Source organism: Peromyscus leucopus, chromosome 5 (assembly GCF_004664715.2).
Source record: "Peromyscus leucopus breed LL Stock chromosome 5, UCI_PerLeu_2.1, whole genome shotgun sequence".
NCBI classification, from domain to species: Eukaryota; Metazoa; Chordata; class Mammalia; order Rodentia; family Cricetidae; genus Peromyscus; species Peromyscus leucopus.
Window position 1 is genome coordinate 114,976,726 of NC_051067.1, and position 26,329 is coordinate 115,003,054.

Below are 26,329 nucleotides of genomic sequence, written 5' to 3' on the forward strand. Positions count from 1 at the left end.
CATTGGGGAAATTTGATACATTGACTCTAATCTTACTCAGTCATGGGTTTTATGACTCTATTCTGTCTTTCAAGTAGAGTCCCTTCTCAGAAAATGGTCCAAGATCAAGTATCTAATCTGCCATCTTCACTTCTGGGTCCAAGGATCTTTCATGGAACAATCCAGAGTTGGGTACTGAAAGATTCTTTTCTTGGATGATAGAGTAGTATGCTTTCAACCCTGGGTCGGGTTTGTGTCCCTTTTAGTGTATCCATGCCAAAACAATGTGACCAATTTAAGAGAGTTTTGGTGCATTTTCACACTGCAGTTGTGAGGGAAACTCACTCAGCTTTATAAGGCAATTTCAAATGGCTCCCTGGGTTTCACAGGGTGATTATAGTTTTGTTTGCTGACTTGGGTTTTCTCTGGCTGTAAGACTGACTGGCAAAAGCACCATAGAGTTCAGCTTCTCTATCCCTGCTTGGCCTTGGACATGTCTATTGTTGTGATTGCCTTTGAGGAGAAGGACAATGACATGAGTGTCACCTTAGGAAGAGCTAGAGACTGTTTTAGTGGAAGCTCCTTGGTTTTTATTATAGCAACATTATATTTATATAAAATTGTGAGTCTAGTTAGAACTGTGTATGCTATATAGAAAGAGTATGAGAGCTAGTGTGTGTGTGTGTGTGTGTGTGTGTGTGTGTGTGTGAGAGAGAGAGAGAGAGAGAGAGAGAGAGAGAGAGAGAGAGAGAGAGAGAGAGAGAACCAATTCTAAGTTATTTTGACAGTCATAGTCGATAACTTCCCATGAAGCTGAATCAAGGAGTGTCATTAAATGTTCCTGTGAGCCTCTTGTCACAATGTTTTTCTCCAGAAATCTTAGGTTGAACCTATGTATATAAGCTTACGTTTAATCTACGTGAGGTTCTTTTGAAAGATATTTAGTATACAATATATTGTTTTAACACCTTTATTGTTTGATAATTTCATATAGGCATAAAATGTTGTTTTAATCAAATCTGCCTCCCATTTCCTCCCTTACCCCCAACAACCACTCTTCCTTCCCAACAACGTGTGCTCTTTTATAAAAACCACCGAGTCCACTTAGCAGCTTGTATGTACACGGGCTCCACTTTGAAGTTGTAGTCAACACCATCCTAAAAGCGTGGTCTCTCTCTCTCTGTCTCTGTGTCTCTGTCTCTGTGTCTATCTCTCTCCCTCCCTCCCCATATTTTCCCTCTCTCCCTCAATTGTCTAGGCTGGCTTCAAACTCCCAATCCTCCCATATCATCCATCCTCCCAAGTAGTGGGATTGTGGGCATATCCTTCACATTAGCTATGGGGACAATTCATATGACATCCAGTTGTCTGTGGCTTTACTTTCCATAGCTTCAATGACTGTGGTCAGCTATGGTCTGAAAATATTAAGTGGAAAATTCCAGAAGTAAGCAGTTCATAGGGCTTAAATGATGCTTACAGTTTATTTTCCTATTCTAGTCTGTTACTGTTACTAATGGTTGACTGTGCCTAATTTGTAAGTTGTACTTTATCATAGCTATGTATATGCAGAAAAAGGCACAGTAGGTATGGGGCTCGGGCATCCATGGGTGTCTTGTAATGTGTCCCTTATGGAAGGTGAGTCTTCAGTAGATTCAAGCATTGCAGTCGATCTAAAATGTCTACTGCTGTTCATATGTCACTGACCGCTTCATGTTTGCTATTGAGAGCTATTTCTCTGTTCCTTTCTCCAGGTGCTGGCTTAGATGATGGTCAGTGGCACTCTGTCTCCTTGTCTGCTAAAAGGAATCACCTGAGTGTGGTCGTGGATGGCCACGTCACCCCTGCTTCTTCGTGGCTGGGGCCTGAGCAAGTTAATTCAGGAGGCACCTTTTATTTTGGAGGTAAGAAAAAGAGTTAGATCATGTGGTCCATTGGATCATATTTGTGTTCTTGCTTCTCTGTCTTGGGGATGGTATCTCTCATGCTTTAAGCAGTGCTAACCCGGCTAACCCAGGACTAATTTTTAATTTTCTTTAAATATGGAAATATTGAGTGGATCAAAATGACAAATTATGACCTAAAATGAATTCCTATAAGGCAGAGTTCCTTATGCTTACTGTTTCTCTAATGAGATTTATTTTAAGTAGGTCACTTTCTTCACTTCTTATTTCCAAGCCATGTGAGATTTTTTTTCTAGTGTTAAATAGCCCTCATGCATTGTCTTGTGATTTGATGGGTTGATGTCACTGTGGTGCTTTTCTGATCAGACTCTTAGCTGCCCTAGAGCGTTCTTACTGCTTCCCCACTGCCCAGTACAGAAAGCAATATTATGCCAGTGGACAAATAACTTAACCTAATTAGTCATAGCAACTCTGTCTTTTTGCTGAAGAAAAACAAATATACTGGTGCATTTGATGAAAGCAGGACACCAGCCTCCAGCATGAGCTTTTCCTTAGGGAACAAGAGCAAATGGAGTGTTTAGCCGTCTCATGGATGGTTGATTGAAATAAAAGCTTGGCAAAGCAGACTTGTGGCATGAGAATGAGTTTTTGCAACTGAAAGGAAAGCACAGACTCTTTAACATAGGGAGTGCAGTTCAGTAGCAAGACTTAGTTAGCTATGTCATAGCGCTTTCCGTATTATCATTGTTTGGCTGTTGCTTCACTACAGTTTAATAGTTGCTTCTGGGGCCAGGAGGAAGCATTTGTGGTTAAAAGTTCATACTGCTCTTCTAGCGGATTAGAGTTTGCTTCCCAGACTCATGTCAGGTAGCTCACAATAGCCTGTAACTCTAGCCTCCAGCCTTTGATGCCCAGACACACACACACACATACACACACACACACAATTAAAAATGAAATAAATCTTAAAAATAATTACCAATTCTAGAATCATTTTTGATATGGAAAATGATTTTCAATTTTCAATAATTACCAATAAAATTCAAATTATTTTCTAAGAATTATTATAAAGACATAGGCCAGAGGTTAAATGCAAATTAAAGAACAAATCAAAACAAAATGAAATAAGGAAGACAAAAACAAGGAGCTAGAGAGATGGCTCAGTGGTTAAGAGTGCTGCTGCTCTTACAGAGGACCGAGGTTCAACTCCCAAAAACCACGTGGAGGCTCACATCACATGTAACTCCAGCTTCATGGGATCCAACACCCTCTTCTGACTTCTGTGGTACTTGCACTCACATACACACACCCACACAGAGAAACACATATGTACATGTAATTAAAAGTAAAATCCACTACTGCAAAAGGCAGCAAAAGACTACAATTTGAAATGACATAATTGCTTCCCAGATGGATATTTGCTCATCTATGGACTAAGTCGCTTCACAAAACACAATGGATTTCATGGTTACCCAGAGGAACACAGTCTTTTAATCAATAGTATGGAATACGTGAACCCAGAGCTTTCAATCCAAAGGGAAAGATTTAGAACAGAGAAAGAAATAAGAAAAAAAAAAAAACAAAAAACACCAAGCATATTGTTAAAGGATACAAAATAAAAATAGAAGCTTGGATAAAACTGTTAATAAATCATGAAAATAGCATTGTCTTTCTTGCAGCATTTTATATCCTCTATGTTCAGATTTAGTAATACTTGGCTATTTCATACATTTTCTCTGGCTATTGTGTTTATCCACACTGTAATATTTGAGAGTGAAGTATATGCATGCTGTAATTTTTGTTTATTGTGATATACATGTCACACTCTATATTATTCTAAAATGGCTTAGTTATGCTAAGATTTACTGAGATATTACAAAGTTACACAAAGCTTTACTAGATGTGTTGCCCATCAGTTTCCTTTATTGTCCATGCTTCAGATCATATGTACATTTAAGGAATACCAATGAAGTTTTTTGGGTGTATTTGTGTCTATGCAAGTGTGAATGTAGTACACACACACACACACACACACACACACACACACACACACACACGTACAGGTGCAGGTGCCCACCAGTGCATGTGGAGGCCAAAGAGGGGTGCCAGGCATGCTGTCTTATGACTCTTTACCTTATTCCCTTGAGGCATGGTCTCTTGCTGAACCTAGAGAGAGGCTGTCATCCAGCAGCTCCAGAGATCCTCCTATCTTCACCTATCTCCATAGCTCTTGGGCAAAAGGCATGTGCAATGCCACGCAAAGCTTTTATTTCACTGCTGGGCACTTAAACTCAGTTCCTCATGGCTGTACAAATGCTCTTACCCACAGAACTATCTCCCAACCTCTCTAATAACATTTAAAAAATCTAAATCTTCTTATGCATAATTTTGTCTAAGAAACACTAATTTTATCATGTATGTTTGTCTCTCTAGGATGTCCCAGATGGCCACTATCTAAATTAAGAGCTCATTTTAATTTTCCCATTGTTTATAAATTTATAGCCATTTATGATATTCCTAAAAGACATGCTATAGAGCTTCTACAATAAAACCCCAGTACCAAGTCCTTTTAATATATGCCCTGTGGGGTCTTGGCTATCCCAACATTTTCAGAGTTTGACTTTATGCCTGCATTGAAAAGCTCATTCCGGGCTGGACGGTGGTGGTGCATGCCTTTAATCCCAGCACACAGAAGGCAGAGCCAGGTGAATCTCTGTGAGTTCAAGGCCAGCCTGGTCTACAGAGTGAGATCCAGGACAAGCACCAAAACTACACCGAGAAACCCTGTCTCAAAAACAAAAACAAACAAACAAACAAACAAACAAATAAAGGCAAGTTCAGTCCAGAAACCAGACTTATTAGGATGTGGGGGCTAGAAATTCTGTGTTCCAGAACATTAGCGATAAAGGGTTCCAAGTGGGTACCACATCTTTCCCTGGGAAGCCCTGGGTACCAATGGCAAAATCATATTTGGGGAAGGGGCAAAGTACGGCTCCATAAGGTGAAGTACTGGCCTGATTGTTAGGCTGGTAGTGGCAGTGGGATGACCACACTCTGGCAATTTCTAGTGGAAAGTTTTGCATCTCTCCACAACATTATGCTGCAGTTGTTTACCACTGAAAACTTTTTGTTCTGTGTGGATGGGGATTCCTTATTTTATCTAGGTAGAACACAGTTTTGCAACAGTTAATTCTTTACCAGTTTATATTTATGATTAAAAAAAAAACCCATGATCTGAGAAATCCCCATGGACTCTCCAAATCCAACTTCAAGTTCCAAGTGGTAGTGTCAAAGTCCAGTCATACTAACCTACCTGTCATACTCTACTGTAGAGAGTTCATCTGACCCAACAGCCTGGGTTCTGTTCCTGCTCTGTAGTCTTCAGAGTGCCTGCTCCATTGGCTGTTAGGATGTTAGTTCTGTTCTCAAAGAACAGAACTCTGTATGCAACACAAAACATTCACTATTTATCCATCACCTTGCTCTCTTTCCTTTTAACCTTTCTTCTTTTGAATGAGTGCATTTCAAAGAATCAGAGAGCACCCTGGGACACTGCTCAGCTTTCATCATTTATAAGCCATGTATTTCAAATCTCAGTTCTCCACGTGGAAGATAGTCACGTGTCTAATTTCTGTAAATTCCCTTACATAATCTTTTTGATGGGCAGCACAGCATGCATCACAAACTGGGGATGCCAACTGAGGTGTGGAATGCTCACGTTCAAGTTCCCTACATAAAACCAAGCATCAGGTACTTGAGGACCAGGCCATACCACCGTGAAATGGCATCTCACTTCGGGAACAGCAGCACATGGTGGTAATTTATGTGTCATCTCCAGAGGTATTTAACACAATGACTGCCTCTGGTAATGTATCCATCCATCAATGCAGCATTAAAAGTTCTCCAGCAATCTTCCTATTTTAGAACTTTCATCTTGAATGGGTACAGTGTTCAATTTCTCTCTGGTTTTGCACTGTATTACCCCATGTTTGCCTCTTCAAAGACTAATGAGATGAACCTGATTGCACCCTTCTTTATTCTTAGAATTTCTTGCTTAATGAGTATTCATACAGGAATATGAAGTACCCATGATCCGACTCTTGGCTTTTTCTACAGTTGTATTATCTTTCATTATGATTCAGTTTGTCTCGCCTTGTTTCAACAGATATACTGCACGATTTAATACATTCTGAAATAGTTTGAGATGTGTTAGGAAACATGAACCATAGAGAGAGTAGCCAAGTAGTTTATACTCCTGTTGTATGGGAACTATCAAGTGTTCTTGAACTATTACCCTTTCTACTCTATCCTGCCATTCTTAATTAGCTACAGGAGACTGTGATAACATTGTATGTTGTATGGCCTTTCCTGGGTAAAGTGAGCAAATGTCTCTTCACTCCAAATAGGACATCTAAGATCAAAGAAATATTCAATCCAAGTGTAGCTCATGAACCAATGTACTTATTGGGGCTCTTTATGAGAACATTGGTGGCTCAAAGGTAGCTACATCACAGAATACTTACTCTGGCAGGGATGGTGACTCATTGAAGCTGTATCTCTGGAATTACCTTCAGAACTTCCAGGCAGCTGCATGAGAACCACCTCTCCCCAGCAATTGTTTTACTGCTTATATAATCTGGGGGAGGGGGAGGTCTTACAACTTTTGTATGATTGGTGAGTCCTGTAAGCCTCCCTTTCCCTCTAGAAAGCATTCTGTTGGAGGATATAGTCACACAACAATACAGTATGGTCCAGAAGAATTTTAATTACTGGAAATGTATACATTACTGTGTACCTCAAATCACTACTAAAAAAGCCTTGATGGTCTTTTGTTGATATATTAAATTTGAAACTTTGAAATTTCCATTAAAACCAAAATAGCATATTTCTGAGTGCCTGCTAATAGCTTTAAATAAAACTGGATTTTTCTTGCCATGTAAATGTATTTTGCTGGGAAAAGAAAGCATTAAAGAGGGATATCCTTGGTGAAAATATTGAATTGTAATGGAAATTTCCAGGTGGAAAACTAGCAGAGAGGAATTAAGAAGTTGCTGCTCCCTTCTAATTCTGTGAAATTGTAGTGGTGGCTGACAGCCATAGCAGCAAAGAAAGATTGATGGAAAATATGTAAGCGAAATATATGTGCTCATACTCCATAAAATTATTTACTTCACTTGAATAAACATTTAGAACATCATTAAAATCAGACAGTAATGGTTAATATTATATTTGTTATTTAAATAATGAGAACAAATCTTAAATGTTAGAAAAAAAATTGACATTAAGAGAACATTCTTTGCTGAGCCAAAGAATAAATAAAATCAAACAGCAAAATATTTTTTGACATTTAGCCATTTGTATTTGTCAAATATATGTGTAGTTCTCACATGTATAAGGAAATACAGTATTTAATCAAATAAAGAGATAGTAATTTTATTCTTGGTCAATATATCTCCTTTCTCAGAGAGTTAGCTTTAAGTACAAAGGCATTTCATTATTATTGATTTATCTTTTATTGTCTTCAGGGTACACTTGTCCTAGTTTATGTTTTGAGTTTTCCAGTCTAAAGACTAAGTTCCCTCTTAAGTTATAGGAGATTTGACATTGCTGGCTGGCACATCTAGGATTTTGGAGCCAATAGCTAAACTTCTAAATTAAGATTAAGCTAAATTGGTGCACATAATTATTATAGCTCTAGAGACTTCCTTTGGATCCTATGGAAACAGATAATATTTTGCATGAATTGCGATGAAACTAATACTGATTTCAGCAGGGTTATCTCTCTCCTCTAATGCAGAGGATAATCAAATGTCTGTTTTATTTATTTATATTTTTATATAAGATTCTGCTGTGATCCTGAACACTGCTTTTCTATCATGTACTGTGGCTTTGCTTTGCTTTGATCTTATCAGGATGTCCAGACAAAAGCTTTGGATCCAGGTGTAAGAGCCCACTCGGTGGATTTCAAGGATGTATGAGACTCATATCCATCAACAAGAAAATGGTAGATCTGATTGCAGTCCAGCAGGGGTCCCTTGGCAACTTCAGTGACCTTCAGATAGACTCATGTGGCATCTCAGACAGGTAAGAACAGCCTCACATCTCCTCAGTGATCTATTCAAAATTTTGATAACTCAATTTTGATATATGTATTTTTCTCACTACTATCTGTTACACCAGAAATGAATTATATCTGCTTTAAAAATAAACAAATTTAGAAGCTGCTTTATATAACAAATTTCAAATAATAATATTAATAATAAGTATAAGATAGGTGACTGTTAATTACACATAAACATGCTACCAACCTAAAGGTTTGATGCTCATGCTTTTATGGTTTTATTTTTATTTATTTTTAATCCGTGTGTGTGTGTGTGTGTGTGTGTGTGTGTGTGTGTGTGTGTGTGTGTGTGTATTCAATATGTGAGCATATATGTGTTTGTACGTGAATGTGGGCACACATATGTATCATGTCATGCATGTGGAATTAAGAAGACAACCTGGGTGTCTCTTCTCAACTTCTACCTTGTTTTAGACAGAGTCTCTTGCTCTCTGGACTATGAGATTCCAGGAACTCTTGTCTCCACCTCCCAACCTCCTGTATGATTTCTGCAGTTACTGAGATGCTATCAGGTTGTATTTAGCTTTGTGAGGCTTATATGAATCTGAACTCAGGTCATTATGCTTTTTCAGCAAGCAAGTTAACCACTGTGCTGTCTTCACTGCCATGCTGTAGTTCTAGAAGGCGGCAAATATACCAAAACTATGTCATTCAACTCAATACACTGTGTTACGCAAGCAATAAAATTGTCAGAGACCTGTGTGGTTGATTATCAGGCTGGCTTTGGATACCCTGATAGTTGAATATACTTAGGGGAACATGATGTGTGCCTATTCTACTGTGCACTGTCACATTCCATTACTGTCTTCTGTGTGGGAGCAGGAGAATCACTGCATCTAGGAATGCTTGGGGTATTGTATTGATCAGGGTGTTAGCATGACCCCATAAACTCAGTAGGAGCATGGGCAAAGGACATGGCAAGGAAGGATTCGAGAGTTAATTGTAAAGGATGAGCAATTTATGACATAATAACCAACAGTTAGTAATATTTAAAAACTGTAGGTAGACCTGGACAACTATAGTGAAGGAATCATTCCAGCTGTGCTTCTAACCAAGGCTGCTAATTTTAATTACTGAGTTTGATGAAATGTCACACCATTGCAGATTTAAATCCATATACCAGGCCCTGAACTAAACATATAATGCTTATGAGAATTTACATCTACCTTCACAAAATCTTGACAGTGACTATGTCTGAAGAACAGGGAAATTGATGCATGGAGAGGTAAAGTTGACTAAGAAAACATAGAGCCCAGCCCCAAAGCCAGGAAGTCAGAACTGCATCCCTGGCATGCCATTCAGCCTTTCTGGGTGCACATTAGTATTATGGGTGGTTAATCTTTCATCCATGTATAATAAATGGATCATTTAATGATTTAATACATTATAATTTAAAATAAGTGGTAACATTAAAATTTGACGGGAACTTAATACAATACAACCTTTTTTCTTTTACTTTTTAAAAAGCATAACTGGGTTTCAGCAGAATCAAAATTTCACATAAAGACATACATACAAAGATACTCACTCATGCATACATGGCTCTTCATGCATGTACTTTAAACTCATAGTCCTCACACTCTGTGTTTCACACACATACACACTCATATGCTCAGTCACATGACTGGAAACTCTTCACACAACCCTCATGCTGATTTATATGTGCACATTCACATGTGTCCATAAACACACGTCTATACCATCCTCATGCCCATACTCAATAAAGTCATCTTCATGCTTTTTACATACACATGTCTTTTTTACACAGCTACCCAGTACACTCACTCTTGCAAATGTGATTTCTTCATCCTCTGTGGACATGAAGTGGGGTTGTCCTAAGTCCAGAAAGTCCACTGACTAAGGGACATGGTATAATGATAGGATCAGCAGCTGTCTCTGTCCACAAATCTGGAACAGAAATCTAGAGGGTTGCTGGGACACCTCTAGCAGTTGTGAGCATCTAAATACTCACTAAGTTTCCAGGACCTGTGTCATTTGTTGGGTGAGACTTCTAAATACATTTTTTTGTTTGTTGTTTGTTATCATCTCTTTAAGAATATCAACAAACTGGTGAAGGTCACTATCCAAGCCATTGATACCACCTACCATTCTGTGAGAGTGGTGGGTACATGCTTAGTCTCAAACAATATCAGGCTACAGGGACTTCTGATAAGAAGTAGGAGAAGATTTGGACAAGATTCATCACTGTGACCTTACTCACCCAGCACCTTCCTCCTTGTTCTGCCAGTTCCATGCTTCACACTTCACAGGCATTGGCCAGCCCTTGGCCTTTCACCCCAAGGTTTCACTCTACTGTCTTCCAGCTAGGCTCATCCTGCCCCTCCCAGTGTCTGAGTTTCTCCCCCTAGTCCTCCACTTTTGCTCTTTCTCCTCTTTTACATAGAAGCCCATAAATGCACCAAGCCTCTCTGTGTTCTCAAGGAGGTTTATTCCAAGCACCCGAAGATGCCCATTCTATCTCTTGTGGCACAGGAAGCATCACTCTGGGAAGAGTAGCTCAGTGAGTGAATTGTTTGATGAGGGAGTTCTCATTAGTTACAGTTCTGAGGATGTGAGACCCACAGGTAACCTAATGTTTAGTTCCCCTGAATGTGATAATGTTCTAGATCTAAATTCAATATCATTTATTCTAGCCAAGCATTACATCCTATGAAAGCCTTTGAAATTGAAATTGTGCTGGACAGAGAATCTGGCTAAATGAAAATTTTACCTGTCACTTCAGGTTTGGGTATGTCGATGGATGTGTTTGTTCAAAGTCACATGCAATGAAAATAGTGATGGAAATGTCTGGAAGAAAGATTTAGAAGCCTGAGAAAATGGGTTGATGGATTGTTTTACTTTGTATTGGAATGACTAGCAAAGAGGGAAGTGTACAATGCAATTGCTTAGAGCCCGTGGTGAGGACAAAAGCTCCGCCATGCAGTGCAGATTGCCATAGGTTACAAGCTGGCAAACGTCACCATATAATGAATTTAGTAAAATTCACAATTCAGTCTTTCACATTTTATTTACAAATGTAAAAAGCCTCACCTGAGTAGTTTGAATGGAGAAAAACGGGCCCCGTTAGCCTTTGGAAGAAGATCAACGGGAAACAATGTGCACCACGACAACTAAAGGCTTTTTGTTTGTATTTTAGGTAAAACTATTGAATCTATCCCCTTTAAAAACAGTTTTGAGACCTCTTCAAGAAAGGTCACCTCTGTCCTTTTCTGATTTGACTATAAACTAAGATTGGTACTGTTTTAATAGTTTTTAAATGTCCTTTTTTTTAAACTAGATTGTCATTGAGTTGATATGCTTAAAAATTAAATAAATTATGATTATGTATCTGAATGCGTTCCTGCAAATCTATAAGAATGATAAGATATGTGTGAAATTAATGGTTGTTTAAGTATGCAATTCTTTCTTTCTTTTCTTTTTTTTTTGATCTTCAAAAAGCAGAAGAATTACTTTAAGATTATGTTTGTGTGCTGAATACAGTGGTACATGCACTTGGGAGGCAGAGGCAGGTGGATCTCTGCTATTTGGAGGCCAGCATGGCCTGTGTAGTGAGTTCCAGGACAGCCAGAGCTATAGAGTGAGACCCTATATCAACAACCCCCCACCCCCCCAAAAAAAATAAAGACTGTGTTTTAATACAAGGTCATGTTTGCAGTGAGACTGGAAGTGAGACTACAGGTGACCGCTCTCCTTCTGTCCTGGATTGTTTTGTTCTGTGTACAGTGAACATCTATTTTTTAATCAAGAAAAAAATCAATAACACTATTTTCAGTTAACATTGGAAAAGGCCTATAAGCAAAGCATCAGGTTCCCTCTTCAGCTCTGATAAAGGAGGAGGCAGAAAGTCCACCACAAATATGTTCTGGCAGGCTCTGTAGTTTATTTATTTTTTTAATTGAAAATGGATGAGAGCACTGGAAGCCTTGGTCTCAATGTATTATTCATTCTAACCTCTGAAAGGCATCTGTGGTCTTATCAGTTGTTTGAGTCTAAACTAGAAGTCCACAAATGTCTTTTGTTCCTGATACTTTACCAGAGTCACTATAGTGCCTCTCAACCACATGCTATCCCTGACATTTTTATTCAAATGTGATGCTAGGGCTGGAGAGATGGCTCAGTCTCTAAAGTGTGCCTCACAAGCATGAGGACTTGACCTCACTTCTGTAAAAGGCCAGGCATGGCGGCATACTTCTGTAACCTCAGTTTTTAGGGTGGGGGTAGGTCAAAGACAAGTTGATCTCTGGAGCTCATTGGCCAGCCAGTCTAGCCCAGCTGATGAACTTGGGTTCCATGAGAGACCCGGTCTCAGAAAAACATAGATGAAGAGCCATCAAGGAAAGAGCCCGATGTCACCCTTTGGCCTTCACAGGAACACACACGCACACGCGCACGCGCACGCGCACACGCACGCACACACGCATGTGCAACTATGAACATACAAATGCATATATCACATGCATACAGCACACCACACACACCACGACCACACACATACAGATTTTAAAAGCAGTTGATCTCAGCAGCAGTGGGGAGACATAGCACAGCACTGCCAGCAGTAGCTCGAGGAACCCCCACATTAGGGACCTCCACTTAAGTGAAGCTCGAGTTTTGACTGCACTGCTGAAAAGTACCCAAGGGAGGCCTTACCCTCTCTGAGGAGTGGATGGGGGGGTGGGAATTGGGGGAGACAGGCGAGTGGGTGGTGGAACAATGGGAGGGAGGGGGAACTGGGAATGGTAGGTAAAATGAACAAAACCTTTTTTTAAAAAAATAAACAAATTAAAAAAAGAATTCAGGACAAGTCAGAGGGAGATAGAGCTAAGTAGTTTATTAAGAGGTGGGAAGCAGTAGTACACACTTTAGAACTGTTAGTGTTTAGAGAGAAAGAGACATGTGAAGATAATACCTAAGACTTGGGTGGGAGCTGAGAGACAGACAGACAGAGAGAGAGAGACAGAGACAGAGAGACAGAGAGAGACAGAGACAGAGATAGTTCTTTACAAGCATACACACACACACACACACACACACACACACACACACACACAAATAATTCCGTAACTTCCTAAGTAATGTTGCTCAAAGGATGTAATTTACAACAAATTTTAAAATTTTGTAAAACTACATAAGCTGGTTTATTTATTTTTTTAATCTTAAATCATCTTATTTTGTGAGTGATGTTGTAAAATTGTTTTTATTAGGTATGTTACTTAGGTTCAGGGGAGAGAGGAATGCAGATAGCCAGTCTTTCATTTGGGATGTATTTATAAAAAATAAGCATGACATAAATTTAAAAAAATTTAAAGTTACATTGTGTGTGAGTGTGTAATTATGTGTATATGTATGTGTGTGCATGTGTGTTGGTCATGTAGAGAACAGAGGACAACTTGCAAGAGTCGGCCTCTCCTTCCAACATGTGGGTCTTGGGGATCAAACTCAGGTCATCAGGCTTGCAGCAAGTGCCTTTAGTATCTGAATTATCTTGCCGGCCCTCTGCGAAATCCTGATTGCATCACTTGTGTTGAAGGTTCTTGACTCTTAATCAGCAGAAAAACCACACAGATTCCAGGGCCCCTTACTTTCTCTTGTCTTCCTATCCTGCCTCAGGTCCAAACAATTTAATGAGGACTTATTTTCTAACAGTTGATTCTCAACCTGATTATGTCACATCTGTTGGCCATTCAGTGTTTATGGAAATTACTTAGGTTCCCATCCTTCTAGGGAGACAGGGAATACAGGTTCTGTCATTGTTACTTGCATCCCAGCATCTCAAAGGGGTTGTCCTCCAGAGAGCCCTTGCTGGATCAGGGAACTGGTAAAAGGTTAGAGAAGATTTATTCCTCAAAGGGACCAAGAAATAATTTACAATTGAAGGCTTTCTAATGGAAATGCTCTAGGGAAAGGCAGGTCAGAAACTATAGCCTACCAGCAGCTTAGCTAACTTATCCAAGCTAAGGGGTCTGTTGGAACCATCTTAGTCCCCCAGGAGTATTTCAATCTATAGCAGGAAGTTCCCAGCTTCTTCTCCCAAATGTCTCAGACAATCTTCACATGATTTCCCCATGTCAAAAAACACACCTGACCCTTTGATTTTAAAAAGTGGTTTATTTAGATTGAAAGAACTTGATAAGTATTTATTTTCTAATGACTTAGTAACCTTGGAAGAAATAATATCTAGACAGCAAAGGTACAGACAACAGGTGACACAAATCATACCATACTTGAAAATTATGCTAACTAAGTAAGTTTTAGCTGGGTATTTCTGCCACAAAAACAAACAATGGGAAATATCAGGTAGCTAGAGACTGGAGAGGTGGCTTATTGGTCAAAAGCAAGGACTAGAGTTTGGTTACTAGCAACCATCTCAGGTGGCCCACAACCACCCAAAACTCTACCTCCCAGGAATCCAGTGTCCTCTTCTGGTCTCCCCAGCCACCTACACTCACACATGCACACACACACACAATTTAAAATAAAATAAGTCCTAAAAAATTAACTAGCTCTGTGAAATGATGTATATGTTAATCTGCTTCATTGTATAATAGTTTTATTATCTGTAGCATAATGCTGTTTTCAATTAATATACACAATGATTTTTTTAAAGGTCAAGTGATGCATATAAATTGAAAAGAAATATTTTAATTAAACACAATTATTTAGTCTTTTGACTGTTGACCTACTTGGACCCTTCACAGCTTTTCAAAGCCTAGAATCAGCTCAGACAATGTGCTAGCCTTTCTTTTTCATTCCCTGTTAGTTTCAAATGGTCCTCTATTAAAAAAAAATAAATTATTCATGACATAGCTTCTCAAACACAGATTTGATTAAAATGATGCGTTACGATTTAATGCTGCAACTGAGCTACCACAAGGGGGTAAGCCTACCGGGCTCCATAGTTGTTGAGTAGGGCAGTTCCTTCTCTTGGAGATTTACAATAACCAGGGCAGTCTGTAGCTGGAGTTATCTCTAGTCTCACCTGAGCCGGCAGCCACTCAGACTCAAATAAACACACAGACGCTTATATTATTTAAACTATTTGGCCTAATGGCTCAGCCTTCTTGCTATCTAGTTCTTATATCTTAAATTAACCCATTTCTATTAATCTATACTTTGCCATGTAGCGCGTGGCTTACTGGTACTTTTCATCCTGCTCTTCACGGTGGCAGCTGGCAGTGTCTCTCTGCCTCACCCTTCCACTTCCCAGACTTCTCCTCTCTCTCTTTCCCACCTATACTTCCTGCCTGGCTGCTGGCCAATCAGCATTTTATTTATCAATCATTCACAGCAGCAGACCTTGTGAGTTAGGCTGAGCACCAGAGAACACCCCAGCACTGCTTTCATATGTGAGTCTACAGCGAGCATTCCTGGGACAATTCTAGATCTGCAGACTGAGTAAATAAAGACAGCCTTTCCTCTCCTTTCCCTCTTCCTTTACCTTCTCCTCAGTCAATTTCCCTTCCCATGCTCAAGCAGTAGAGTAACTCAGAATGATGGAACACTATTTCATGTAAGCTGTTGATATCCTGGCTAGTGTTGACATCACACCATGTCACTTAGGGAAAATAAAGAGCCGTGATATGGTGAGACATGTTCAAAACTAAGTAGTTGGAGAGATTTGAGAATTGGCCAAACCCAGATGAATTTAATGACTCTAGGTTTAGTTCTATGAGTAAAGTGCCTCAGCGCCAGACTATGTAACTATTGGTCATGGGGAATTTACTCTCTACATGGTCAACGTCCTTGCTTCACATGACCATATATGAATGATCAATACTATATTGTATCTCACCACGATTAACAGCTTCTTCTCTCTCTTTTAGGTGTTTGCCCAACTCTTGCGAGCATGGTGGCGAGTGTACTCAGTCTTGGAGCACCTTTTATTGTAACTGTACAAACACAGGGTACACAGGAGCCACTTGCCACAGCTGTAAGCCGCACACACTTGCTTTTCTGCCCTCTGTTTCCTCTGCATTGCCTTCTCTGGTGTCTGTGCTTATGCGACCTATGTGACCTTGTACTGGGACACACGGCCTGAATTTCAGCAACCAATCAGTTTCTAGTTTCTAGTCCACACCTCATTTCATTAAATCACCAAAGCAGAAACATAGAATGTGAAACAAGAAAGATGGGGGTTAGACAGTTGGGAAGCACAAAAATAAGCTCAGAAAGCAAAAGCTAGCTAAGGACAAAATAATCCAGTAAGATGTGGACCGTGTGAACATTTTCTGCTACCTAACCTGGACAGCATTTGACTTTGAACTTTCTAGAAGTACAGTGCAAGTAGAAATGGGATCAGTTGCCAGATTCTGTGTTGACACTATTCAATGAAGATATCCTCAGAAGCAGTGCTGGATGGGCTGGGGCAGGCTCTGGTAGAGAGCTTGTCATTAAGTACAGTCCAAGAGGGCAGTATTCCATTTGGGCATTGATAAGTATCATAGACTGGCTGGCTTAGGTACAGTATAAATTTGCTTCTTACAGTTTGGTGGCTGGAAGTTCAAGCTCTTGTGGGCTCAAGGATTTGGCCCTGAGGAGGGCCTGCTTACTGGTTTGCAGACTGTCATCTTCCCCCACCTGTGTCGTGTTCTCACACAGCCCCAAGAATGATAGCCCTCTCTGGACCCCATTGCCTATCATGTAGTCTTTACTCTCATGCTCTCACCACTCCCGAAAGCTCTACCCCCTGGGCCATTCTTCCAGGAATTAATCTTCTGTATGTGAACTTGGGGGAGCCACAAGACTTCAGTCTCACTTAAATTCTGTTTAAGATCTGTTTAATGAGGTGGATGGTAGTTAAGTGGGACAGACAATTATTACAGTAACCACACTTAATTTTATTTAGTACTTTCTAAATTCTAAGTGTAGGTTTAGTATTTTGTGCTTGCTGACACATTTGATTCTGACATTTCCCTCTAATGTCAGTACTACTGTTATTGGCCTAGTTAACTCATGGTATAATTAGGGGATATTATTAAGTTTCCCCAGTTTGTTTAAAGAGTATAGGCAGAAGGAGGGTGCTCCAGAGCCTGAGGTCACAGCCAATATATTTTCCTATATTATAAATCATGTACCTTTTTTTTCTAGTGAAATGTTCACTTATGCTGTAAGCCTCGTGTTATTTTTGTGGTGCACTTGTTCAATAAGGGAGTGACCTAAATGCCTGCCTTTCACACCCACTGTTTCATGTTACTACACAAATTCTGAGAAAAACAGAAGCAAGAGCTGACTTGAAGCAAGGGTTCAGTGCAAATTCAACTACCTTACAAACTTGGACCCATCAACCACACAGCTCACTGTTTTGTGTCCCTACTAGAGTAGGAATCAGAATCCTAGGCTCTCAGTACTGCACACCCTATGGAGGACAACAAGGAACTCTAGTTCAAGGGTAGAAAAACTGTGTTCAAGAAAGCCTCTTGGCCCTATCAGTCCTTCAAGAGTGATGGCTGGGCACTGGTTGTATATATTGGTATTGGAGTCATTGCTGGGTATTGGTTGTATATGCTGGTATTGTGTATATTGGTATTGGAACCATGGCTGGGAATTGGTTGTATATATTGGTATTGTGTATATTGGTTGTGTTTATTAGTATTGGAGTCATTGCTGGGTATTGGTTATATATATTGTAGTGTCTCCTTGCATTCTACAAAGAATGCTCATTGGAGATGAAGTCTCTCCCAGCTTGTCACCAGAGGCCAAATTACTCAGCATATTACCCAGCTATTGAGAGACAGCATATTTTGATTTTTTTTGCATATTCTACCACCTCCATTAAAATCTGACTCAAATCCGAAAGCCATTAAATGCATTGTAGTTGACTCTGCGTGTTGTATTGTTATTAATAAGTGAATGTAACTATAAGTGCAAACAGCTCTGAGGAGAAACTTGACTGGGAAATAAAAAGGTCATTTGACATGTGTCCCATAATGTGATCCAAAAAACTAACAGATTGGATTCTCAAGCAAGCCGCTTAAAGGAAGCTAGAGGGTTTTTGTCAAAAATGTTCTGAGAAACAGGATGAGAATGACGCCACTGGTCACAGTGGTGAGATAAAGATGGAGTCTTCTAAAAGGTTCTGTTAGAATCTCAGCAGTTGCAAGGCTGAGGCAGGGACATCATGACTTAGAGGCTAAAGTGGACTCACATTGAGAGTTTTTTTTTTTTTTTTAAAGAAAAGGCTTAAATTAGAAAATAACCATTATGTCATAGAAGGGCAGTCAGTAATACTAAAGCAAAAGTCTTTCCCATTTGGGGCTGGAGTTAAGAGTGAGTATTGCTCTTGCAAGGGATCTGAATTCTGCTACCAGTGACCTCTTGAGCCAACTCACAACCTTCTATCACTCCAGTTCCAAGGCATCCAACCTTTCTGGCCTCCAAAGGCACCTGAACTCATGTGCACATACTCCACCACACACACATACATATGATTAAAAACAGTGGACCTGGAGAGTTGACTCAGCATTTAAGAGCATGTACTGCTCTTCCAGAGGACCCGAGTTTCAGTTTCCAGCACCTAGAGTAGGTGGCTCAAAACTTCCCCTCACACTAGCTTCAGGGAGATCTGACCCTCTAACCTCCCTGGGCATCTGCATTCACACACACACACACACACACACACACACACACACACACACACACACACCTTCATGTAATTAAAAATGCTAGAAGTACATCTTAAAAGATATGAAAATAAATTTTAAAAAAGCATTTCTATTATCCTTATCTACTTGTGTGCTTCTGGGAGCCCATCACCATCCCAAAGTAATGTGTATATCTTTGGCAACCACTTTCAAGGCATTTATGACCATATGCATATGCTCCCAGAAATATAAAACTAACCATTTTACATGCCCACTTCACTGCACAATGCAAATATAGCTACAAACCACTGCGTGCTTATGTCCCCATCTATGTAATATAAATAGGGATAAGTGAAAGCATCATATTGTAAAGCAATGTGGAAGGCAAGTTCCAGAATTACTTATAAAATTTGTAACTTTGTACAAATTAGCTGCAATGTTTCATGTGGCCTAAACATTCATTAACACAATTTTCAAAAATTTAAAATTGATTCATGGGAGGCTACCCAGGGATTTGTTTTATTTCAGATTTCATGGAATAAAAACCTTAATGGAAATTACTGGTGCATTTGGCCAGGCATTCGATGAGAAGTGTGCATTTCGCAGATGTTAATATCAAACCTTATGCATGGCAAATATATACTCATATAATAAAAAATTCAATTATGGATCAAAACACAATGAGACCACTTGGGGGCATATTTCATATGAATATTTCCTCTGCTTTGAATCTTAATTGTGTTGAGTGCCTATTAAAGAGCATTAGAGAAGTTTCATAATTACATTTAAAACTATAGATGAGAAACTTTGTGAATCTTTTCCCCCTTCTGAAGAAAAATGTTTACCTCTGGTTAAGTTGATGGGAGAAAATAGCATAGTTCAAATATTATTTAAAATGTCCCTACTGCATAACTATTCGTTAGTGCCTGATTAGTTCTGAAGGTCACGCTACTGTACTTTCAGATGTTAGGTTATTACAAGGTGATACTAGAATTAGATATTCTGGAACAGGTACCACAGATACTGTGTTATACTTACAAAGGTCTTAACATTTAAATAGCTGCCTTCTTTTCTCTAGTTCTTCCTACCATAAAAAATAAGCTAAATTTTCATTTTGATCTAACAATCTTCTTCTCCTTTGGTGATAAAAATGTCATGAAATACAACCTCATTTTTTTGTATGATATCCCTTTCATCCATATTAATTTGAAAAGAAAAGAAGGATGGATTTTGTTTTAAAATATAAATGTTACCTGTTCTCTTGGCTAGTGATGTAGATAGACTTGGGGATCTACTGTAAATCTCTTAAAATTTGAGAGATTTGTTTCGTGTTATTTCATTCATGACGTCTCTCTTTTCTCTCTCTCAGCTGTCTATGAGCAGTCATGTGAAGCCTATAAGCACCGAGGAAATGCTTCTGGGTTTTACTACGTAGACTCAGATGGAAGTGGGCCTCTGCAACCATTTCTCCTATACTGCAATATGACTGGTAAGTTAACACACTTCCATTACTAGTTAAATCTGCTTTAATGAACTAATTGCACAAAATTAAAGTGAAATAAGTATAACATTGATTGAATTTGCAACAATATTGAAGTGAGTATTTGTTCTAGCTTCATTTCTGTCGTTGTGATAAAACACCCTGACAAAAGACAACTTAGGAGAGAGAGGGTTTATTTCAGCTTACATTTCTAGATTATAGTCTATCATTTTAGAGAAGTCTTGACAACAGGAGCTCGATGCAGCTAGTTACATCACACCCACAGTCAGGGACAGAGATCATGACTATATGCATGCTTAGTGGTCAGCTAGCTTTTACTACTCTTATACTAGGGAATGGTACTACCCATGGTGGCCTGGGTCTCTAGAAGAGAATCACTCATAGATATCCACACAGACCAACCTGATCTAGATAACCTCTCACTGAGACTCTTTTTCCCAGGAGATTCTAGACTGTGGCAAGTTGACAATTAAAACCAACCATCACATTGCTATTTAGTAAAAAGCAGCATAAATATTTAACAACCTTGTTATTTAAATGTTGATAATTTACATATTGTTAATCTATGTGCATATGGTAACTGAGCAGTATATCTAATGATAAATATTTTCTATTGTGTCTCAAAACACAAGACTTTGTCAGAGAAATCAATGCCCAGAAAAGGAAGATCTCAAAAAGATACATCATTTTAAATACATGTAACTATGAAATTTAATTGTTTTCTAGAAATCTTATTCTACATAAACTCAGACAGAAATTAATAGTCACAGAAAAATGTGTTTGATTAAGTTCAACATCTACACATGATATAAAAATAACTGGAATGCTCATAATCTTACAATATTGGTAACAGCTTGTAAATATTGACATCTGTCCCCCTCTTGCTGGTATTAACACCATTCTGCTCTCCACTGTATGGGAGGTCTTACCTAATACAAGAGGAATAAAAGCATAAGGATGGGAAAATACGACCTATGATTTTCATTATTCATAGGTGGTTAAATTATATGTTCAGAATATTCTGAAAAGCCATAGTAAATGATTTTAATTAATAATAATTACTGGATTCCAACTTAACATAAAATTGTTTGTTTCTATATACCAGTAATATGCAATTAGAAAATGACCTTCTAGAAGATTGTATCTCCAACAGCCTCTAAACTCTCAAATACATGGTAATAAATACAGTAGAGGATATGCAAGGCTTCTCACAAATAGGCATAAAATGCTCTTTATATGATTTAAAATCCTAGAGGTATAGAGGAGTATAAAATTTTCATTAATTAAGAGACTCAACATTGTAAAATGTCAGTTCTTGCAAGATTGATATTGATTTTTAGTACAAACCTAAATTAAAATTCCAGCAGGGTATTTGTTTGTAGGTTGGTGTGATTATTTTGGTGAGAATGGATAAGCAGATTTTTATACATTATATGAAAGGGTCAGGAACAAGTCAGTTTTGAAGAACAGAGCTGAAGGACTCAGTTCTATCAGGTATAAACATTGGTAACTAAAACAAAAGAGAGACTTCATAAACAGGTTCACTCATATCTAGATATTTGAGGTTTTACCAAGGTGATACTGATGGGTAATGAGAGAGAGATAACCTTTTCAATAATTGACACCAAGGGAAATTATATATAAACACTCCCCTCCCCCCCAAAATAAGGCATATCTATCCTTTTATCAAATACAAAATGATGAATTCTGTGTGTACTGTTTTGTACAATATGGCAGCCACAAAATAACATTAATTCCAAGGTTCAGTGAATTTAAATGTATTCTACCAATGCAAGCAAATAAATTCTTTAACTAAAAGCAAATAATTGCTCATTATATTTTAACCTGTGTGTCACCTGTGGCTAGCAAGGAGTGAGCTGGTCATCATGGTATAGAAAATTTTCATCAGGTCAGGAAGTTACACTGCACAGTGCTATGGTGTGACATCCAGGTTTGTGAAGTATAGCAAAGGGCAAATTTGAATTGAGTCAAGCATTGTTGTAGAGGAAGATTTGCTACTGAAAACCTAGTCATGAATATCAGAAGATACAACCTTCCAGATAGAAGCAATAGCAAATGCCAAGTCCTGAGATCTCCAGGCATATTCAGAAACCAGCAACAAACTCAAGTTAACTTGAGTAGGGCACAGTAAAGGATGAGAAGAGGGGGAGTCATGGTGCCATAAGGGTGTTGCCCTGAGTGAGACAGGAAGATCTGGGTACATTTCAAGCACAGTGGTATATGATGTATTCAACCAGATCTCCTTTGATAGGACCAACTGCTCTCACATTGGCAAATGTCTGTCCAAGAGCAAGGATACAATATATATGGAATCAAAGTTAGGAGACCATTTTGAAAGCACAGTTTTCTACTGTTTTGATAAAACTAAGGCAATTTATAGAAGGAAGAGGTTTTTGGGGGGGTAGGATGAGGGTAAGAGGGTTCAGTTCTAGAGGTTAAGAGTCCATGATGGCAGAGCAGAGGTAGCAGGCAGCAGGTGGGGCTGAAGCTGCAACCAGGAACTCCCATTTCAAACCATAAACAGGAAGCAGAGGGAGCACAAAGTGGCATGCATCTTCTGAAATCACAGCACCTGCCTTCAGTGGCACATTTCCCCCACAAAGTCACACTTCTTAGTCCTTCTCAAAAACAAAACAAAACAAAACAAACACCATCTGAGGACCAAGTATTCACATGCTAGACACTTATGGGGGACAATTAATTCAAATTCTCACAGCAGATATCCAGGAACAAGCTGATGGTGACGCTATTGCCCCTGACCATTACCAATGCAGATGGGGGAAAAGAAACTCACCTTGTTTGTGAAATACCTATGAGATGTGAGAAAACCAAAAGAAGCATGATCTGCTTAGACAACCAAAGGGTTAACACTATTGGAGATGGGATCAGAAAAGGTTTGAGGAGCAGATAGCTAAAACTCCATGTAACTCATTTTGAGTTGAAGATGTCTATCACATGATCAAGCACAATGTTAAGGAGACAGCTGGATAGGCAACAATAGGTCTACACTAATATGTAATTTTTAAAACTATAGGGTAGTGGTTAAACCTGGGTTATTGATTTTTACGGGGTGAGAATTACTGTGGAACATATCTTTAGAGAGTTTTCAAATATAGGCCTTGGTGGCTTTATGAATTGACAACCACTGAGGAAACTGTTCTCTAGACTACAATCTAAAACACATGCTGATTAGACATGCTTATCTCCTTTGTGCGGCTGGACAGTCTGCATGCTACATATTCCCAGAAAGTAGCCATGGCTTTCTGTCTCATAGGTCAGGAGGGGACACAGAACCATAGATGGTCTTTCCAGATGACTATTTTATGTACACAGTTTTGGAGTTGCTATTTTAGACATATGATTCTCAAATTTTTTGTATGCACAGACTAATCTGCTCTGTAAATTTAAACACACTAACAGTGAAAAGAGTTCACAAAGAGTAAAAGAAAGCTCTTTCCATGTAAACCATGCACTTGAGGGTCCGAATTAATTTTGAAACTTGTCCAGTTTGTATGGGATGGATCATGAGTAAGAGTTAACTGCAATGCCGTGCAAAGCTACAGAATCTGTATTCCCATAAGTGCTTCCTGAGCTGTTTATCTACATATGAGGTATAAGCTGTGATTCTAAATATTAAATCTCTGTAAACTAACAAATATCTCTAGTCTTTGAGGCTTCCAGAAGCAGAGAGAGAGAGAGAGAGAGAGAGAGAGAGAGAGAGAGAGAGAGAGAGAGAGAGAGAGAGAATGGTGGAATAGAGGTAGGAGGAGTCATTTCTTGATTTATGGTCATCATTTTCCATAAAGTAACCATGGACATTAGATTAAAAATTACTAAATCATTGCTCCTAAGAGGAACATAGTAAGATAGGTTTTCAAGAGCCTCTGGTAACAGTATTCTCTTCAATAAATCAATATTTAATCTTGTTTTATATGTGTTTAATATTAAAAGAAATTACACACACAGGTGCACACACATACGAGAGAGAGAGAGAGAGAGAGAGAGAGAGAGAGAGAGAGAGAGAGAGAGAGAGAGAGACAGAGAGAGAGACAGAGAGAGACGGGGGGGGCTGTGATTCATTAACATTTAATTTGTGACCAAAAGCATTGTAACTCACTGCTGGGCAGTGCTAATCTAACATGTTTTATGTTCCAATCATGGTTTGAGCTTAGTGATAATCCTCAGTACCTCAGCAGTATTAGGCAACCATTTTAAACAGCAATATCATCAACCAAAAGAGAGAGGGGGGAAGGATTACAAAATAGACCATAACCACAGTCATTTCTGATATGAGGACTAAAACGGGAGGAGCGAGCAGCTGTTTCTTCAGCTCTAGCTGGGAATACATATATTGAGAACTCAATTTTTGCTATTCTGTGCATGTCTACAGATGACTGGAAAATGTTGGGGTTACAAATAAATTTTTATCGAGTGCGCGTATTCAGAAATAATAAAGATCTATAAATGATGGGATCAACTAACTCGTATGCTACTATGGATAATAATTCAAGCATGCATCACCATATGCAAATTACTGAATTACATCTGGCAGATGTTGGGGGCAGAGACACATTTGTTCAGGGACAGCTACATGTCTCTAGAAGCTTCAGAATATTGAAGCATAGTCCAACAAAAGAAGCAACTCAGAATATAACAACCCCCAGCAAGAAGCGGGAGAAGCACATGTGACCATGTGAAACTCTCCTTGGTTTCTATTTTTGCATAGGAGGAAACCAAGACTGGGCAAGTGTTGGTGTAGCAGGCTGGCAGTATCAGGTGGAATAGGCAAGAACTCAACTCTTGGTCCCTTTTCTTGCAGCCTGAAGCCTTTCCAACCTTTGATTAGTGCCCTGTTTATTTGTCTCTTCTTGTTACCCAAACCAAGGATAGCAGTCAAGAAAATCAGGCACAGTGCTGAGTCAATAGCTTGCAACTGTGTGACTTAGAAAACTAATGCAAGTTTGAAATTGGTGTGAAGGAAAAGATCCCAAGTGGATTAAAAGAACCCCAAGAATTACAAGCGAACTGGCAGGAACAAGTAAACAAAAATCCCTATTTCAAATGGAAAGTTTCTTAAGTCACATTAAAGACCAAATTTCTTTGCCAACTGAGTATCCTAAATATAATTTGAAATTAGAACTCGACGAGTCCCTGTAGATGCTCCTGTTCGGTGGAAGGCAGTTCTATGCCACTTTAAACTCATTGTGTTTGCTGTAATGAAATAGTTTTGTGTTTAAGAAGTTACTCTGTATCAAACATTACATTGTAAAGAAGATTGCTTCAATGGGTGCTGAAGTGATGGCTCTCAAACCCTTGACAAATGGAAATGCTGTGCCTTAAAATCCCCAATTCCTGTTGTACTGTTAGGGGTTCCTGGGCTTGACTCTCTGCCTTCTTAACAAGCAGCATAGTGTGATTTTATCATAATGATGTGGGGATATCATGGTTTCTTGGGGGAAAAAAAGGAGTCTTTCTGGGGGAGCTTGAGTTCCAAAAAATTGATGGCTTCCAAAGCTGTTCCAAGCCTGTGGCTTTCAGGTTCTTGTAAATTCAGAGAATGAGATTCTTGGAGTTTTATAGTAGGCTTTATTACAGATTCATAGATGAGTCCTTAGGAGAGAGAATGAGAGCTAGGCATGGAGCTAGGCATGGAAGTCAGACACATGGCAGGGAGCAGAGCTTCAGATGTGCAAAACAAAGCTCAAAGTACCAACGACAACACATGTAGGCTCTGGCTGGCATCTGAAAGAAAGAGTCAGAAGAGAGGAAAGAGGGAAGTCATGTTTTTCTGAGTCAGGACATAGAAACCTGGGCAGACCCAACAGAACCTCGTGGTGGCTCATAGCGTCTGTACTAGTGGGTGGGAATCCTGGGAATGAAGAGTACATTATCTCATTAAGGAGATAATTGTTCCTCCATCTCATTAGCATGGTTTAATATAAACCTGCCTTCTAGAAGGACATGCCCAACTAGATGAACTCTTAACAGAGGAAACTTCCACTCTTTTGGTCAGGAGACAACTTTGATTTAAACGGGCCCTCAATGCTACCGTAACACAAGACAGGGGGTGCTAAGTCTTACAAAAGTAGCATAATTATTTTTACTTTGGAGATTTCAGAGTTAGAAGGTTTGTAGGAGCCATGTAGGTCAAGAGGGTACTTTTGCTAGAAGACAGCTGTGCATGCGTCCGGGCTGCACAGAGTGCGTT

General features: G+C 39.1%; 1 protein-coding gene across 2 annotated transcripts in view; it reads left to right on the plus strand.

Moving 5' to 3' along the window:
* The window catches only part of Cntnap4 (contactin associated protein family member 4), a 282,335-nt gene that overhangs the window by 183,499 nt on the left and 72,507 nt on the right, over positions 1-26,329 (plus strand). For both annotated transcript variants that reach the window (XM_028892756.2, XM_028892757.2), the window contains 4 exons: positions 1,731-1,880; positions 7,793-7,964; positions 15,843-15,949; positions 19,969-20,088. In XM_028892756.2, coding sequence (XP_028748589.1) covers positions 1,731-1,880; positions 7,793-7,964; positions 15,843-15,949; positions 19,969-20,088 — 549 coding nt within the window. The remainder of the gene's footprint in view (positions 1-1,730; positions 1,881-7,792; positions 7,965-15,842; positions 15,950-19,968; positions 20,089-26,329) is intronic.